General features: G+C 51.3%; 1 protein-coding gene and 1 pseudogene across 1 annotated transcript; both read left to right on the top strand.

Annotated features, from left to right (window-relative positions):
- Window positions 1–60: 60 nt before the first annotated feature.
- LOC136548534 (uncharacterized) lies at window positions 61–13,265 on the top strand (annotated as a pseudogene).
- Window positions 6,642–7,383, top strand: LOC136548529 (uncharacterized). The gene is made up of 2 exons (XM_066540022.1): window positions 6,642–7,229; window positions 7,306–7,383. The coding sequence occupies exons 1-2, from the start codon at window positions 6,642–6,644 to the stop codon at window positions 7,381–7,383; spliced, it is 666 nt and encodes a 221-aa protein (XP_066396119.1).
- Window positions 13,266–19,162: the final 5,897 nt, after the last annotated feature.

The following is a 19,162-nucleotide window of genomic DNA, read 5'->3' as shown; positions in this document are numbered from 1 at the left end:
AAATATATACGCGGACTTTCGATTCTGCTTCCCGAGCCTTCCAGCCAAAAAAATAAAAAATAAAAAAATCGAGTCCGACTTATGTCTTCCCCGTCCTCCCCGGCTCCTCCCGCAACGCACAGCCGCCGCCCGCGCCGCCGCTCGTGCCCCTGCCCCCGACTTATGTTAATCTTCTGCCGTTGGCAGTGTGGATTTGCTTATCAGTGAACAGATCAGCCTACTAAAATTAGGAGGCAAGATTTTTTTTAATCCACGCATGCCAAGTGCTATTTCCTAAAATGTTGTCGTACATATATGTTGGATTCTTGACACTGCAATACTTTGCTTCTTAGGCAATGAATTGTTATCCATACTTAGTTCATCAAGCCTCCTCAAATGGTCCAACCAATTGTTTAAATTTGAGTTATGCAATTAGATGCTTTCCGCTCAATTTTTGGTCTCAAATAAATTGTTGCTCCACAATTATTTACCCAATCCTCTAGAAAGAGAGTCCTAAAACGACTACTAATTTTGCAATGCCATTTTTGGATTATGCAGTTTTTCCAGGCCAGACAAAGTTTTCGAGTATTACAGGTCCATGTCATGGAGTGTTTTGTGCCCCATTGCTGCGATTGGGCTCAGATTTAGATGCTTTTCAGCAGCTCTCCCCATTATTTAATCTATGAATTGTGATATGGTCTACGATACAGGTACTGGCCGAATCTCCATTGTAACAAAGGTAACACTTATGCTAAGGACATGCGCTATGATTACTACTGCATTGTAGAATGCGTTAGTTTGTCACATCTCTCAGGTTTTGCTTACTACCTTGCAGAAAAGAAACTCCTTTACCTGGAAAGAGTGTGCACTTTCTGTTGCATTGTTAGTTGGATTAATCACTGCTGCCCCAACATTTGGTTAACCGGCCTATGATTCTTCTGTTGGACCTGTTCTTTCATATGTCTCTGTTCTGATCTCTGGACCTCCCATTATAGATCTGGGTGATTTACCAATACATAATCAAGCTATTCATGAAGCTCAAAAGCCGCCGGAGGATATCACTGACAGCCTCGAGGTTGCTGGTGTTGGAGCCTTCGATTCAGTTGAAACAGTAAGTCATGATGCAAAGTTTATCAGATGATGCAGGCTACATTTGATTACTGAAAGCAGCTGCCATTCCATTCCAAGTGTCGCCAATTTGATTTACACCTCTTCTTAAACATTACACTCCATCTAACCATTGCAATGTTCACTATTTTAAATGGCCTATTGTGCTTACGGGTCAGTGAACTTTTGCTGAACCGTTTTGGTTCTTATGCAGCTGATGCCTTTGTTGTTCAAGCTGGAGATCCAGAGGTACCGCCTCAGGGTTTTTTCAATCCCAGCAACTGTCAAAATTGGTATAGTACCGCTTCAAATATTGGTTCATGGTGAAAAGGCTCCTGTATATGGTCAAACACTTGAAGTATGCAGAAGCAACCTTTTTCACTTAGTCCTTTCATTTCATTGTCGCTTCAATTTTTTGGTGCTGTATTTGAATAAGCCCTTTCTTACATTACATGGGTCATTTTTTAGGAACTCGGCAGCAATCTGCATAGTATATAGCGTATTCTAACATGAGATAATTTTAGGACAGCAACCATCTACAGAATAGTGTTTGGAGGACAAAGCCATATCATAAAAAGGGTCAAGATCTAAATGACCTACAATGCTAGAAGCTAGATAAAGCCGATGTTTTTTTTGGGTGCGCTCTACCATAAACTTCTTCTGAAAATTTCTTTTTCATAGTCATACATGTTTAGAGTTCTTTTAGCTTGATGAAATAATGCATTATACATTGCTGGTGCATATAGATGTACGCGTGCACCATGGACTGAGCATGAGTGCGGGGCTATATTTATTAACAGCTGACTTAATGTGTAGTGAGCCACAAGATCACCTTGTTTGACCTTTTATTGGAATGTTCTTTACAAGCTGTTTGTTGTTGCGTAAAATCAGAGGCATTGTATTTTTTAAAATTGAGGCATATATCTGACTGCAATATCTTAGTATTTTCTACATTTAAAGTTGTACTAAATTCCAAACCGTAGTGCATGCATGCCTCCAGGGGTGACAGACCTAGCAAAAGAAACATCAGATATGTTAGAATCCGAATATTTTTGTCATTCTACATATATTGTAAAAAAAACTCCATTTCAGTAGTTGTACCATTTGGGATGTCATACCTTTTTTTTTATTTAGCAACATCTAACTAGCAAAGGCAAAGGGTTTTGAATATAGCAGTTATTTTGAGAAAACTGGCTCAGTGATTGGTTTCTGATACTTTAATATTACTGACTGAACCTGGTTATGAAGCTTTTTCAACTAACAAAACAATGTATACGGGACAGGTTGATAAACCATTTTGAATGTGCACCAATACTGGACCTCCTCTAAAGAAAAGAAGACTGTGTGGGTGCATCGGCAATTCACATATTATTTAACCATCCACAAAGGAACATTTTTTATAGGACCAGGAGCCTCATGAAGCTATTCTGATAGTTTTAGACCTGTAGTAGTATTTCCTTTGCATGATCACATCAACTGATAGTTTCCAATTTTTAGTGCGCTCACATTTACATTGTCTTTTGTTGTTCAAAAATGTAAATGTCGGTGTTTCGTACAAGCACCGGCAAGTAAATTTATAGTAATGCGCGTTAGGCTCGGATGGTGCGCTAAAGGACACAAGATTTATACTGGTTCGGGCTGAATATCCCTACGTCAAGTTTGTTGCTGCTCGTGTTATTAGCACCGTGAATGGTTCGTAGTAGGGGATACAAACGATCGAGAGAGGGACAGGTCCCAAGTCTCTGATGGAAGGGTCGAAAGGAAGCCAAGAGCTTGGTAGCAGCTTGACTATGTGTGTGTGCTGCGTTGTTTCGGTCCCCCTTTATTGGAGGAAGCGCATCCCCTTTTATAGATGAAGGGGACGACTTTTGAAAGGGTCAGGGCTTAGGATGCATGCTCTACCTAGCCTTGTGGCTCACGTCTACCCAGCCTCTTTACCCATTCTGATGGGTGTGAAAGGATGATAAGCGCCTACAATACTGTCGATGTCTCTGTAGAATGTTAGGATGGTTACAGAATAGTGCCCTGCGCAGGGTATGGGCTGTAATACAGCGGTTTTGACTTATGAGCCTCGCCCAGCCTTGCTCCGCACGCCTCCTGGTTCCTATGAGTCTCCGTCGGAGGGACGCGGGGTCAGGGTCCGGAGTAGCGCCATGGGCAAGGTCTTCTGATTTGGTGGACCCAAGGGGTCGGGAAGCGGGCGCCGCTCCCTTGGGTCCATAGCGTGGTGATGGAATATCCGTCATTTATGGAGATCACAAATCCTGGAGCGTAGCGGCTGTCGTATATCTTCGTCGGGTCCCGTGTCCCAGAGCTGAAGGCGGCGCCTACAACTCTACAGGGCGAGGAGCACGTACCTACGATACTTTTCAGTCTCTGTGGCGCCCGGAAGGGTCTAAAGCACCCGTCCCGTCGTTCCCTGGCAGTACCTTTCCTGCCGGGGCGCAGGGTATGGTCATTGAAGCCGCGGTTGACCCGGACGTCTCGTCTTGCCCTGTACCCATCGTCATGAGGGAACGAGGAGAAGTTGTCAGGTAAGACGAAACCAGTTTTTAGACATCGAGCGGGGCGAGGTTCGTCTTCGGTCGTCGGGCGAGGCAGAGACCAGTCTTGATCCTTTGGGCGAGACCGAGCCCGCCCCTCGGGGGTCGGGCGAGGCGGAGTTTATCTCAGCCCTCGGGCGAGGCGAGGCTGGCCAAAAAGGCGTCAGGCGAGGCGGAAACTTAACCCGTAGCCCTCGGGCGAGGCGAGGCCGACCCAATGGCGTCGGGCGAGACGGAGGCTAGCCTGTAGCCCTCGGGCGAGGCGAGGCCGGCAAAAAGGTGTCGGACGAGACGGAGACTAGCCTGCAGCCCTCGGGCGAGGCGAGGCCGGCCCAAAGGCGTCGGGCGAGACGGAGACTAGCCCTTAGCCCTCGGGTGAGGCGGAGCTGTCCCAAAGGTGTCGGGCGAGGCGGAACCAAACTCCCATCATTTGGGCAAGGAACGTAGCGGCGCCCTTGTCTATCCAGAAGTTTTTAACGTTCGATGGTTATTGGTTCCACTTTCTGGGGTACCCTGGTATTAGGTCCCCGACAGTAGCCCCCGAGCCTCCAGGTGATTCGGATAGAACCGCCTGGAGGGTGTTTTCGATTTCGTCGGAGTCATTTTGCCAGAGGGTGCGCGCAAGCGCACCTGATGGGTGTAGCCCCCGAGCCCCGGGTGATTCGAGTAAGGTCGCCCGGGGGGTTGTATCGGACCCTTCGCGGGTAAGGCTGAAGGACTTAGTTTTTCGTCAACTGGATATTTTTTCGAGGGGGTCGTGGTATCCCGTTCGCGGGAATCTCATTCAGGGCTGACCTAACTGGGGCTTGACCGTGGATCGAGACCCCAGTAATGCTTGCGCCCTTGATTTCGGATCGTTCGTGGACCCGTCCTCAGTTGGGCCGGCCGCCGAGCTTCTGGGCCCTAGGTGGGCCAAATAGAAAAAATCTTCGTGACCTGCCTTCCCCAGGTGGGAAGAGAGTCCGGACTCGCCTGGGGAAGGCGAACCGTCCACCGTGATTTTCGGTGGGAAAGGATAGGGACTGCGGGCGCGTGTCCCGCGACGTGACGCGACGGTGCGTGTGGCAGGCCCGGAGGTCGAGGCGGACGGTTGCCCTTCTCGCGTCCGTCGCCCCTATAAAACCACGGGGTTCGCCCCCAAGGTTCCGTATTTCGCCCCCTTGCCTTTGCGTCTGAAACATACACCGCCAATCGCCCTAGCCTCCTGCGCCCACACTGCCACCGTCGACCGGCTTGCATCCGTGTTGCAGCCGCCGTCAAGCTTGCGCCTGCCTTGTAGCCGCCGTCGAGCTCGCACCCACCTTTCTCCCCAATCGTTTTAATGGAGTGGTGGGGTAGATCTAGCATCACCTCTCGGCGTTTGGAGGGCCTCGTCCGCCGTGGCCTTCTCCGTCCACTGTCCGCCGTCCAGGAGTGGCTGCTGCCTGGTGACGAGGGTGAGGCGCCGCCCGAAGGGTATGTCGTGTCTTTCGCCGTCTTCCATGAGCGGGGATTTGCGGTACCTGTGCATAGATTCCTTCGGGGGCTGCTGGATTATTATGAGGTGGATCTGCAGCATCTAACTCCCAATGGGATTCAACATATGGCGGCGTTTGTTGCCCTGTGCGAGGGTTTCCTGGGGATTGATCCTCATTTTGATCTGTGGCGACACTTCTTCACCGTCAGTTTGTCGAAGAGGCGGATCGGGGGAAAGGATGTGAATGTGCCGATGGGATGTGCCAGCGTTCATCTGCGCCATACCCGGTCGAGGGGTTACCCGCTCATGCGTCTGGCGACCTCCAATAAGGGATGGCACTCGCAGTGGTTTTATGTTAGAGATGATGTGAGTGCCACCCTACCGAGGTACACCGGGCGCCTTATTGAAGAGGCTCCAGAGTCGTGGACTTGGGGCGTCCAGCTCAAAGACAAGAAGCACATTTCCGACCTTCTTTCCGCCCTCCAAGCCCTGAAGGAACGGGGCGTAAAGGGGGCGGGGATTATCGGCGCCTATCATGCGAGGAGGGTGGCGCCGCTGATGGCGCGCGCGCTTCCCCTACATCGGATGATGCCCGGGATGTCGTTCGAGGGGACGGTGCTTGTTGACAAGGCGCTCTCTTTCTCGGAAGTGGCGCAGCGCATTATGGAGGCGACGGAGCCGACGAAGGATTCCGCAGGCGGCGTCCTCGATATTGTGTATCCGGTGCCCGGACATCCCCCAATGCGGCCGGAACCTGGGTTCTTCGAATTCGTAAGCCTTCTTCTCCCGTGCTCTTTCTTTTTCCTGAATCTCCATATTTTTGATACTCGCTTTTGCAACGTTGGGACCAGCCGGGGGGGGGGGGGGCTAGTCTTTAAAGACAGTCCGGTTCCGCTGCCAAGGAACAAGGCCCTGGCGGCGGCGAATCGCCTCGCGGCCGAGCGGGACAAGAAGGCAAGGGAGCAGATGAAGGAGGAGAGACGACTAAAGCTGGAAGCACGGGATCGGGGAGAGGACGTGAGCAGTGATGATGATGATGACGACGATGAGGTAGCCGTCGACGTGGATTGGGGCGTCCTAGAGGACGAGGACACGCTGACAAGTGCCTCCCGTCCGTGCAGGGACCCTTCCCGTTCCACGCGGAGGGAAGTGAGTCGGTGAGGTCGGTGGAGGCCGGAGAGTCCGCCGCTTCGCACGGCGTGCCGGCCGAGGATCGGTGGATGGGGGAAGGCGGGCCTGCCGCCGCCGACCCCGAGGTGATGGTGGAGGGGAGTGGCTCTGGTGCCGCGCCCCATGAGACGGTGGAGATGAGCCCCTCTGCCGCAGAGCAGGGGGCAGGCTCGAAACGGTCCCGCCCAGACAAGTCGGGGCAGGGATCCGTCCCCAAAACGCTTCCGCCGGCCGAAGGCGTCAGCGTAAGCTGTTGATTCCCCTGTTTTCATCCTTTTTCCCTTTCTATTTTGACCTAATGGCTTTTACCTTTGTGTAGGTTCTTGCGGACCGGCCACTCCCTCGGGCTGGCGCCCAAGAAGAGCCTCGCCATTCAGTCGGGACGGATGGTGCTGCCCGGCGTCACCCCTGTTTTGGGCAGGAGTGGTGCCGATGTTGGGGCCGTGTTGGCCGATCCGACGGCGCCTGTGGTGGCGCCCGCGCCCTCGGTGGTTGTCGAGCAGGCGGCATCCTCCGTGGCGGGCGTGGTACAGCCGGCCGAGGGTCGCATATCGCCGGTGGAGGTGGCCGTGACCGCGCCAAGCCAGGATCAGCCGGGCGCATCCACGGTGGCGCTCGAGGGCGTAGTGCAGTCTGCGCCACCGGGGGCCCAGGTGGATCCGCCCGTGGCGCTCGAAGCGGCCCAGATGGAGGAGGATCCGGTCGGAGGGCCCTCGGGCGTCGTGGCGGTGGTGCGGAGGACCAGGAGGGAGTCGCCTCCGGCCCCTATGTCGGGAGGCAGCCGCTCCCCCGCGCGGGGCGAGCCGCCGCTTCAGTGGATGGCCGCTCAGGACCCAGCGTCGGCTCTCTTCACGCTCGACGACCATGCCGAGAGCATGGAGCGGGAGAGTCTTGACTTCGGGCTTTCGACTATGATGAATGCCCTGAACCAGGTCAGAGGGGCCGTGCGTGAAATTGTCGTTCCTACTAGCCAGGTATCTGCTCGTTCTTCCTCGTTTTCCTCCAAGTATTTTTGTGTTTTCGTATTTCTGACACCGGTCTTCTTTTTAGGTCATTGTTACTCGCAGTCGGAGCAAATCCCAGTTCCTCCGCGAACAGAAGGCGGAATGGGATCGCCTTGCCGAGTAGGCCCGGCTGCGAGGAGATGTGGGTGCGCAGCTTGCTGCCGCCCAGCAGCGGGAGGTCCAGGCGCGTCAGGACGCGGAGGATGCCCACGGGATGTTTGAGGACTTGTCGGCGAGGACAAAGCTGGATGAGGAGATCGCCAGGCTCCGAAAGGAGCGAGACGAGCTGCTGCAGAAGAATGCCGCGGCTAGTGAGAAAGCCAGCGAGCTCCTGGCGGAGCTACAGACAGAGCGGGACCTCAAGCTGCAGGCTGAGGAGAGGTCCGCGATGTTGCAGGAGAAGGCGAACCAGGATGCCGCAGTGATCGAGCGGACGACCCGAGAGCGCGACGAAGCGCGTCGGGAGGCCAAGGCACGCCAGGCGGATCTTGGAGTCGAGGTGACCCGACGGTTGGATGCCGAGGAAGTTTCTGCCGGTTTGCGCACCGATCTTGCCGAGGCGCGGCGGCTTCTTCAAGCTGAAGGTGATGAATATGATCGCCTGTCCCTCGCCGTTCTAGCGGTCTGCAACAACCTGCAGGTGGCACAAGAGGAGGGGACCAGCTCGCTTGCGACCCGTGCCGCTAGTATCACGGCTCGGGTGGGCCAGCTTGAGGAGAGTGCTTTTCACGCCGGGATCACCCAGGCCTTCACCGTCGCCCATGCTCATTACGAGAAGGAGATCAACCTGAAGGTGATGAGCGAAGGTTTCCCGCCTACCTATGAGGATGATGAGCTGGAGGCAATTGAGAAGATGGTGGCTCCCCTTGCGAAAAACCTGGCGGATAATCTGAAAGAAATGGTTCTCCCTTCGCGGGAGTAGTTAGTCGAATAATTTTGAGCACAACTTATATGTAATATGTGAACAAGTGTCGGTATTTTCGAGTCTGGACGCAGTTTCGTGATTTTGCTTCGTAATTTCGTTTTGTTTGATTTTTTGCGATCTTACCAATCTGTTCCCCCGAATCTTGCCGCTGGTCTTGATGCGAGGAGATTGTTTCAAAAAAAGGAAGGGAGGTAGCCGTACCTTAACCAGCCCCCGAAGGAATCTATGCGCAGGTACCGCAAATCCCCGCTCATGGAAGATGGCGAAAGACATGACATACCCTTCGGGCGGCGCCGGCTCACCCTCGTCACCAGGCAGCAGCCACTCCTGGACGGCGGACAGTGGATGGAGAAGGCCACGGCGGACGAGGCCCTCCAAACACCGAGAGGTGATGCTAGATCTACCCCACAACTCCATTAAAACGATTGGGGAGAAAGGTGGGTGTGAGCTCGACGGCGGCAACAAGGCAGGCGCAAGCTTGACGGCGGCTGCAACACGGATGCAAGCCGGTCGACGGTGGCAGTGTGGGCGTAGGAGGCTAGGGCGATTGGCGGCGGATGTTTCAGACGCAAAGGCAAGGGGGCGAAATACGGAACCTTGGGGGCGAACCCCTTGGTTTTATAGGGGCGACGGACGCGAGAAGGGCAACCGTCCGCCTCGATCTCCGGGCCTGCCACGCGCACCGCCGCGTCACGTCGCGGGACACGCGCCCGCAGTCGCTATCCTTTCCCACCGAAAATCACGGTGGACGGTTCGCCTTCCCCAGGCGAATCCGGACTCTCTTCCCACCTGGGGAAGGCAGGTCACGAAGATTTTTTCTATTTGGCCCACCTAGGGCCCAGAAGCTCGGTGGCCGGCCCAACTGAGGACGGGTCCGCTAACGATCCGAAATCAAGGGCGCAAGCATTACTGGGGTCTCGATCCACGGTCAAGCCCCAGTTAGGTCAGCCCTGAATGAGATCCCCGCGAACGGGATACCACGACCCCCTCGAAAAAATATCCAGTTGACGAAAAACTAAGTCCTTCAGCCTTACCCGCGAAGGGTCCGATACAACCCCCCGAGCGACCTTACTCGAATCACCCGGGGGCTACACCCATCGGGTGCGCTTGCGCGCACCCTCTGGCAAAGTAACTCCGACGAAATCGAAAACACCCTCCAGGCGGTTCTATCCGAATCACCTGGAGGCTCGGGGGCTACACCCATCGGGTGCGCTCGCGCGCACCCTCTGGCAAAATGACTCCGACGAAATCGAAAACACCCTCCAGGCGGTTCTATCCGAATCACCTGGAGGTTCGGGGGCTACTGTCGGGGACCTAATACCAGGGTACCTCAGAAGGTGGAACCAATAACCATCGAACGTTAAAAACTTCTGGATGGACAAGGGCGCCGCTACGTTTCTTGCCCAAATGATGGGAGTTTGGTTCCGCCTCGCCCGACACCTTTGGGACAGCTCCGCCTCACCCGAGGGCTAAGGGCTAGTCTCCGTCTCGCCCGACGCCTTTGGGCCGGCCTCGCCTCGCCCGAGGGCTACAGACTAGTCTCCGTCTCGCCCGACGCCTTTTTGCCGGCCTCGCCTCGCCCGAGGGCTACAGGCTAGCCTCCGTCTCGCCCGACGCCATTGGGCCGGCCTCGCCTCGCCCGAGGGCTACGGGCTAAGTCTCCGCCTCGCCCGACGTCTTTTTGGCCAGCCTCGCCTCGCCCGAGGGCTGAGATAAACTCCGCCTCGCCCGACCCCGAGGGGCGGGCTCGGTCTCGCCCAAAGGATCAAGACTGGTCTCTGCCTCGCCCGACGACCGAAGACGAACCTCGCCCCGCTCGATGTCTAAAAATTGGTTTCGTCTTACTTGACAACTTCTCCTCGTTCCCTCATGACGATGGGTACAGGGCAAGACGAGACGTTCGGGTCAACCGCGGCTTCAATGACCATACCCTGCGCCCCGGCAGGAAAGGTACTGCCAGGGAACGACGGGACGGGTGCTTTAGACCCTTTCGGGCGCCGCAGAGACTGAAAAGTATCGCAGGTACGTGCTCCTCGCCCTGTAGAGTTGTAGGCGCCGCCTTCAGCTCTGGGACACGGGACCCGACGAAGATATACGACAACCGCTACGCTCCAGGATTTGTGATCTCGATAAATGACGGATATTCCATCACCACGCTATGGACCCAAGGGAGCGGCGCCCGCTTCCCGACCCCTTGGGTCCACCAAATCAGAAGACCTTGCCCACGGCGCTACTCTGGACCCCGACCCCGCGTCCCTCCGACGGAGACTCATAGGAACCAGGAGGCGTGCGGAGCAAGGCTGGGCGAGGCTCATAAGTCAAAACCGCTGTACTACAGCACATACCCTGCGCAGGGCACTATTCTGTAACCATCCTGACATTCTACAGAGGCATCGACAGTATTGTAGGCGCTTATCATCCTTTCACACCCATCAGAATGGGTAAAGAGGCTGGGTAGACTTGAGCCACAAGGCTAGGTAGAGCATGCATCCTAAGCCCTGACCCTTGTAAAGCCGTCCCCTTCATCTATAAAAGGGGATGCGCTTCCTCCAACAAAGGGGGACCGAAACAACGCAGCACACACACATAGTCAAGCTGCTACCAAGCTCTTGGCTTCCTTTCGACCCTTCCATCAGAGACTTGGGACCTGTCCCTCTCTCGATCGTTTGTATCCCCTACTACGAACCATTCACGGTGCTAATAACACGAGCAGCAACAAACTGGACGTAGGGATATTCAGCCCGAACCAGTATAAATCTTGTGTCCTTTAGCGCACCATCCGAGCCTAACGCGCATTACTATAAATTTACTTGCCGGTGCTTGTACGAAACACCGACAGTAAACTTTCGTATTTTCTGTACGACGCTTCTATTCATAAGATCCGTGTGTGATGCCTCTCTGTTTGCCTCATGCAGTCTAATTGTCTTAGATAACTCACAGAATTTAGGAGAGGAGTACTATGGCATCCAGAAAATCTTTTGGTTGATGTTGATGTTCAAATGAGTCTTTTTGAGGTAATGTTATTTATTTATTTACAGTGCCACACACAGGATTTCGAGAATCAAATCAGCTCTACCTTCTGTCACTTTTTTTTGGCTATACAGTGTAACATGGAAATTTTCTTTCCCCTAACCAATTTTTTTCTCTGTGTGTACATTGCAGAAGGTGAAGCTTATTGGTTCATCATGGACGCTGTAAAAAAAAAAGATTTATTTGACTCCTTTTTTCCTTCGAGATTTTTTCTATACCTTTATTCTGGTTCCACTGAACACTTGGAGTAGATTGTTGGTTACTTTGTTGGTACGATTTTTTCCCTTCCACAGCTGCTGTTTTCAGGGAGTGCATATTATTGCATAAGATCTTTTAGTACAAGTGTAAGACTTCTGTTTGAGATTGTTGAGCTTGCAACAGCTTCATAGAACTTGGTGTGTTGTGACTATTGATGCTTAGAAATTCACCTAAGCTTCATAGAAGTAAGGCTGACCATCTTTAGGTTTCATGTTTGTGATCCCTCTTTTCCTGACATTGACACTAATATCCTCAAATTTCAAACCATCGTATATGCTCCTGTGAAAGTTCCATGTATTCAGTTCATATCTTATGATTTGTGTTCCGGTTCTTTTGTCCACTGGGGAGTTGGAATATATTGTTTGTTATTTTTTTGGTTCGATTTTTTCCCTTTCACAACTACTGTCTCCAGGGAACCAATATTGTGGCACTAACATATATTTCTTTCGCTTCCTTTTCTTGCATAAAATCTTTGATTATGACCTGTAAATTAACAGATGTAATGCTTCTGTGTTCGAATCATATTAGGTGTATTCAGATGGATAGTTACCTTCGGATGCATCATTTCCAACAAAGCAATTCAAGGTATGCATTCCTTCACAAGCCTGATCTGTGTCTATATTAGTTTCAGGATTGTTTACTTTAGTACTTGCTACAAATAATGTTCCTTTCCCCATATGATCTGCTTGGAATTAATTCACAGATCAGTTACTTGCACAGGGATGGAAAAGAAGGATAGGGATTTAATTTATAATAGGATGAGCATTTCATTTACAGACTGCTTCATACTTCAGACCCCTTGCAGATTTGAGTGCTTCCTGCATGTTCAAAAATCAACAGTGCCATTGTTTGTCCGAACCGTCCACACCAACTACAAAATTATTTTGGGAGGATAAATATGGATTAGCGCCATTGCTTCTCAAACTATCCTTATCTGCTTATAGAGTCCTACTAGATAATCATTTTAAGAGGATACAAATGATTACTGCTGAACAAAATTCTAGAATGCCTATTTAAAAATCTTTACGGTGCCTATTTCAAATCGGAACTAATGTTTCTTACTGGTGAATAGGCGCTTCATGATGGCCCTTGGGCCGCCTGGGGACATAATCAGCATTAAACTTAGACATATCATTCCTGCAGATGCTTGGATCCTTCACGGAGATCCATCGAAGAGCAATGGGGTCCTTTATATCTTTGACATTCAGTCACTTCCACACTTTATTTGATCCTATTGGGTCTCTTGATCTCACTTTTTTTTGTCTCATCTTATTGTGGTATGTGCTAACAGGAGAATCATTGCCAGCCACTAAAAGTCCTGGTGATGGTGTCTCCTCTGGTTCGGCTGCCAAGTAGTATGAGATTGAGGCCGTTGTGATTGCAACTTCAGTCCACACTTTCCTCAACAGGTTTACGTCTCTTTGATGACAGTATCACCCAAGTAATGATCAGGACAGAAGCCCTAGAACTTCTACATTACATACTTAATTGGATTTTGTTTCTTCGTACAGGGTGGGATTACAAAAAAGAATGGCCGCAATTTAAGTGATAAAGGTGGAACTAACTCTGTACAAACTCACAGTGAACAAGAACCTCATCGAGGCTAGACTTGAATAGCCATCATTGTTCTAGCATCTAGGTTAGATCCGAAGTCTAGATAGTGGGGAAAAAGCGTAACAACAAGTTAAGTGTTTCTTTCTATTTTTCAGAGCACAAATATGAGATTGTAAAACGTCTGCGGGCACAGAAACACATTTGTTATATACACATCTTCAGAATGTATCTATACCGTATTGCTCACCACATTTTCTCTGTGCTCAAAATTTTTTCTATGCCTACGTATGCGCGCGATGGCGTGCGCCCTTCACTAGTTGAAAACAAGGATCAGTCTGAAAACAAAATTCCTTCCACTCAAATCAGTCTGAAAACAAAATTCATACCAGCAGTAAGTAGACATAGCGGTAGCGATTAGTGCCCTCACTGCATCGAGGTTGGTGTTACTGTGTTAGGCGCTTACCACACGCAGCCCTACATAAAAGGTTTATCACATGCCTAATTTGACCGACGAAACAAGTAAAGAAAAGTGACGCCAGCAGCAGATTTGGGACACGCCACTGCAGAAGTGCAGAGCGATTTGGCCATCTTGCATGCTACTTTTTTTCCATACGTCCGTCCGTTTGGACAACTCTCTCCGCTCACTCCCACACACAGACGCTCGTCCAACGACCTGTCCGTTATCCGCTCATCCATTTCTAAAAAAAAATCATTCCCACACGCCTTGCTCCGCTAGGGTCCTGCACGGCTGAACTGCCAGTCCTACCAGACGCCACGCATGGCTGCAACATACCTTACGCAGGGCACTATTCTGTAACCATCCTGACATTCTACAGAGACATCGACAGTATTATAGGCGCTTATCATCCTTTCATACCCATCAGAATGGGTAAAGAGGCTAGGTAGACGTGAGCCACAAGGCTAGGTAAAGCATGTATCCTAAGCCCTGACCCTTTCAAAAGCCGTCCCCTTCATCTATAAAAAGGGATGCGCTTCCTCCAACAAAGGGGGACCGAAACAACGCAGCACACACCCATAGTTAAGTTGCTACCAAGCTCTTGGTTTCCTTTCGACCCTTCCATCAGAGACTTGGGACCTGTCCCTCTCTCGATCGTTTGTATCCCCTACTACGAACCATTCACGGTGCTAATAACACGAGCAGCAACAAACTGGACGTAGGGATATTCAGCCCGAACCAGTATAAATCTTGTGTCCTTTAGCGCACCATCCGAGCCTAACGCGTATTACTATAAATTTACTTGCCGGTGCTTGTACGAAACATCGACAGTTGGCGCGCCAGGTAGGGGTCTTTGCGCGTTCCAAATCAGGCCTCGGATGGCCACCCACGCAATCAGCTGGGTCCCGGGCGCACACGTGCATTTCGGCGACCTGGATTTCATCGTCACACTCGGAGGAGAGCTGGCGCTGGCCCACATGACCGCACAGTCTCTCACTTCCATCAACCTCAGCCACCTGAGGCTTGAGGGCCAGCCGGGCGACTCCCTTGGACCCCAGTTATCCAGGGAGCCCCCGCGCAGCATCACCCTGTTTCCGGAAGGCCCCGTACGAAGCGCCCCGACAGCGTTTCCGTTCGGTCTCCGCGCGCACACGTGCATTTCGACGACCTGGATTTCATCGTCACACTCGGAGGAGAGCTGGCGCTGGCCCACATGACTGCACAGTCTCTCACTTCCATCAACCTCAGCCACCTGAGGCTTGAGGGCCAGCCGGGCGACTCCCTTGGACCCCAGTTATCCAGGGAGCCCCCGCGCAGCATCACCCTGTTTCCGGAAGGTCCCGTACGAAGCGCCCCGACAGCGTTTCCGTTCGGTCTCCGCAACGCCGCGGCGACCACTGGCCACCTTCTGGCACTACGCATGGTTCAGCCGCCTACGGACAGCGAGTTCGTGGGGGTAATCGAACACGATCCGGAGACACTCTACGGGCTCCTCGTGGAGGAAACAGAGTCGTCCTCCAGCTCTGACTCCAGCAAGGAGAGCCATCACCCTTCCCGGGAATGCTTCATGACGCAACCCCCCGAGGGACACGTCCAAAGCGTCTCTGGAGAGGAAACAACCCCAACAGACAACCCTGACGCCAGGATCGAGGCGGAGACGACGGCTCCATCTCACGTAAGGATGGAGCAGCTAAGAGCATGAAAGCTGGAGATCGATGACGCCGGACAACAGCTTGTCCGGGAGTACCAAAACATCGAGGAGGAGATCAAGCGTCATGGAGACGGTGGGCACGCACGCGCCTCGGCCCGTGATGTGCATCGGAGGATCCTCACCGATGATGGGACTCTCCCTCACTTCGCTCGGGCAAGCCAGAACATCACCGCCGCGACGGCCCTGCTTCACGGCCTCCCAAAGGCCGCGACGTCTGAGGATCGCCAGGCCCACAGGGAGATTCGCACGTTGCTCGAGCGCGCGGCTGCACAGCAGGCGGAAAGCTCGTTGTCTCGGCGACACGAGCCCGACACCAGCCAGCGCACGCCCTCGGTACGTCCCGCCAAGGACGCGTCCGTTCACCAGACGCTGCCAGGCAGTAGGCAGCGCTCCGCTATCCCGGTACATCAACATCTCGGCCACAACCGTGACATGCGCAGCACCATCGACGCCCGCAGGCGCACCCATGGCGACGAAAGAGAAGGAGCCCATCGCGGCTATCATCCTCGACGCGGCGGACGCTACGACAACGGCGAGGATCGGAGCCCGAGCCCCAGCCTGCCAGGCCCTCGGGCCTTCGGCCGACACGTCCTCAACGCTGCGTTCCCCCCGAGGTACAGACCGCCCACCAATATCCTAAAATATTCTAGAGAATCGAACCCTGGGCTTTGACTCGAAGACTATCGGCTTGCCTGCCAAGCCGGTGGTGTGAGTGATGACAATTTCATTATTCGCAATCTCCCGCTATTCTTGGCCGATTCGACACGAGCGTGGTTGGAGCACCTACCGTCTAACGCCATTCAAAGTTGGGCGGATCTCATGGAGATCTTTGTGGGTAACTTCCAGGGTACGTACAAACGCCTTGGAAACCCATGGGACCTCAAGAACTGCCGCCAGAAGGCCGATGAAACCCTCCGCGGGTACATCCGGCGCTTCTCCCAGCAGTGCAACGAGCTCCCTAACGACGCCGACGCCGACGTGATAGCAGCCTTCCTATCCGGGACAACCTACGAATCCCTGGTCCACAAGCTGGGACGCAGGGGCCCGCAAACCACCAAGGAACTCCTGGACATCGCCACTAGCCACGCCTCAGGAGAGGAGGTGGTCGGAGCCGTCTTCGACCGCACCGACAGCAAGGCGAGGCGGGACGAGGCCACCGACGAAGGCGCCTCCGACCGTCCCGCCAAGAAAAAGAATAAGAAGCAACGGTGCGACGACTCGCTCGTGGCCGCTGCCGATCATAAAGGTGGCCGGAAGCCCACGAAAGGCACTCCGAACCACTTTGAAAAAATGCTCGAGGGGCCATGCCCAAACCACGCTTTCCTGGCCAATCATCTATACAAGGAATGTGGCCTCATGCGCAAATACTTGTCCGGGGGCCTCAACAAAGGGGAGCAGGGGAAGGAACCTGCCCCCAGCACAGACGACGTCGAGGAGAAGGACGACACCTTTCCGACTCCAAACGGCACCCTTGTGACAGAACCGCCCAATTTATACAAGATCAAGTACGGTTGTCCCCGCTAACACGTTGACACACCCATACTTTCACTCATATAAACCCGGTAGTCCGCCGAGTGTCCCGAAAGACCTCAGTAAATCAACATCACAACCAAGATCGCGTGATTAAGCAAATACACATCACATACACTGGGTTGCAGCGGAAATAATATTACAAAGGGGTTAACAAATAATAGTACAAGTTTGGGTTTCAAAACCACTTAGTGAAAACAACATAGCTTTCAAATGATTACATTAATATAAGTTCCAAATATATTGCTAGCATAGTGACATCATCCGACAAAAGCATATAGATGAGAAGTAAGTATAGAATCACCGAGCCCACCGGCGGTTAGCCACCATCAGCAACAGGTCGAGAACTTCACCTGCAACAAGGTGGGATAAACCCTGAGTACTCGAATGTACTCAGCCAGACTTACCCGTCGGAAACCAAAACAAATGACACCAAGGATCATGCAAGGCTTTCTTTAGTGGGCTAGCTGACTTGTTTGCGAAAAGCATAAGCTATCGTGAAGAAACCATTTTAAGTACTTTGCATCATCTTTATTATGACCTATCCATCTAGGTAAGCACCTGTACTATAGCAATCACTTGATTAACCAATAACATCCAGTTACCAATTTAGATTTAGCATATCACATACCATCCAGATAACCATCATTGTTCCATAATAATTACTACGATGCCGTAACTCGAGTCAAGTGCTCACTATCTAGGAGCGATGGCGATTCAAATCGATTCCTAACCAGCTGGTGATTTATTCCTTACACAAACCTCACTCACCCGCTAAAGTGAGATATTGATCACTGAGTCAACTATCCAGGAATCTCGAGTTTGCCAGGAACCACATGTACTCAGGGGCCGACCGACTGCACTTTGGTCTTATCATCTCGCCCCCATGTCCTACCACACCTGCTCCGGCATAGTGCGCTGCGGGCAATCTACTCGGCCCGAATAATCTCCCAGCTTCATGGTCGGAAGGTACTTTATCCGGCCAGCTAAATGTAAGGCATGCGTTCAACATGACTCGAGGCCCAACAACGGTCGGTCCTTAATCGACACAGACGGAAACTAACAGCACCCCAGAACCCTGTCTGGTTGCCTCCAACTTTTTCCGTCCGGTCTCCAATTATCCATCACACATGGTTAATTCCAGGATATCATCCTTTCCATAGCTAAACTCTTCCAGTAACCACCTATAATGTAGGTGACCGGATATCACCGATCGCTACTGGTCTAAGCAAGGCTAAGCAGTTATTCGATCCTGACCTAACAGGGTAATAAGGTAATAAGGTAGGCAAGGATAGTGATAAATGCATCAATGGTTTCAATCAACTCCTACAACTTAATGCAACAATATATAACTCATATATAGAAAGAATTGCTTTCATAAAGTAGGAGACTTAGAATGCTCCGGGGCTTGCCTGGGATCCGACACAAGTCAGTTCCGTTAGCTTACACCATCATGGTGACATCTCTGGTCCTAGCACTTGCTTAGTCCTTCCATCTTCGGGATAGATCCTCCATACATCGTCTTCGGGTTTGGCTCCAACATCATGTTCTTCACGTGGTTCATCTAGCGCACCTAGATGAGATGCAAGATGCGTGTGTATGAATGTGATGAATTGTAACACAAGATGCATCACATAAACATTCAAGACAACACACAAGATTATGCAAGACATAGACACCAATAGCTATTTAACTAACCTCACACCACTAACTATAGAGAGCAAGCTACTCACATCAACTCATATCAAGCAAACAAGTTATTCACAGAAATCACAGAGTTAAGGCTGCAACAACAGCAGCTAATTTTACTCATAACAGGAGTTGTACTAATCCAAAAGACATGCAACAAGACAATCTAGAAAGCTTATGGAATTTTCTACAATTCATCTTTAATCATCTTATCATGATTCTCAAGTTAACTAAGTCAATTATACCCATTTATAGAAACTGGTCCACAATTGACAGAAAGCAGCCATTTCTGAAACCCAACTTTAAACAGTTGTAACTCTTAAACTACTTAGCCAAATGACACCAAATTTTAATAGAAGCTAGATACATGAATTATCTACAACTTTTGTATAAACAAGTTTCACAACAAAGCACATTATCATGAAGAACTTTGCTAAGTTTCCAGATGTGTCCATAAACCACATCGGCAAGAAAATAATTATTAACTTATGTTGCAAATACATAATTGGGCAAAACCAACTTTACCAACATTTCACACATGACTAAAGAACACCAGAAAACCTAGTGTCCATGACCAAATAAATTCTTTTAATGCATTTCTTAATTTATTTTAGATAACAAGGTGACTTAATGAACATATACCAAAAGTGCACAATAACTTCTACAAAAATTACAGTGGCTCACATATACTCTCAATAGTCTAATGTACAAATTTTACTCCATTTGAATATGTATAGCAACCTCTATGA

The sequence above is a fragment of the Miscanthus floridulus genome, chromosome 1 (assembly GCF_019320115.1).
Source record: "Miscanthus floridulus cultivar M001 chromosome 1, ASM1932011v1, whole genome shotgun sequence".
NCBI classification, from domain to species: Eukaryota; Viridiplantae; Streptophyta; class Magnoliopsida; order Poales; family Poaceae; genus Miscanthus; species Miscanthus floridulus.
This window is presented reverse-complemented; position numbering and strand designations above follow the sequence as displayed.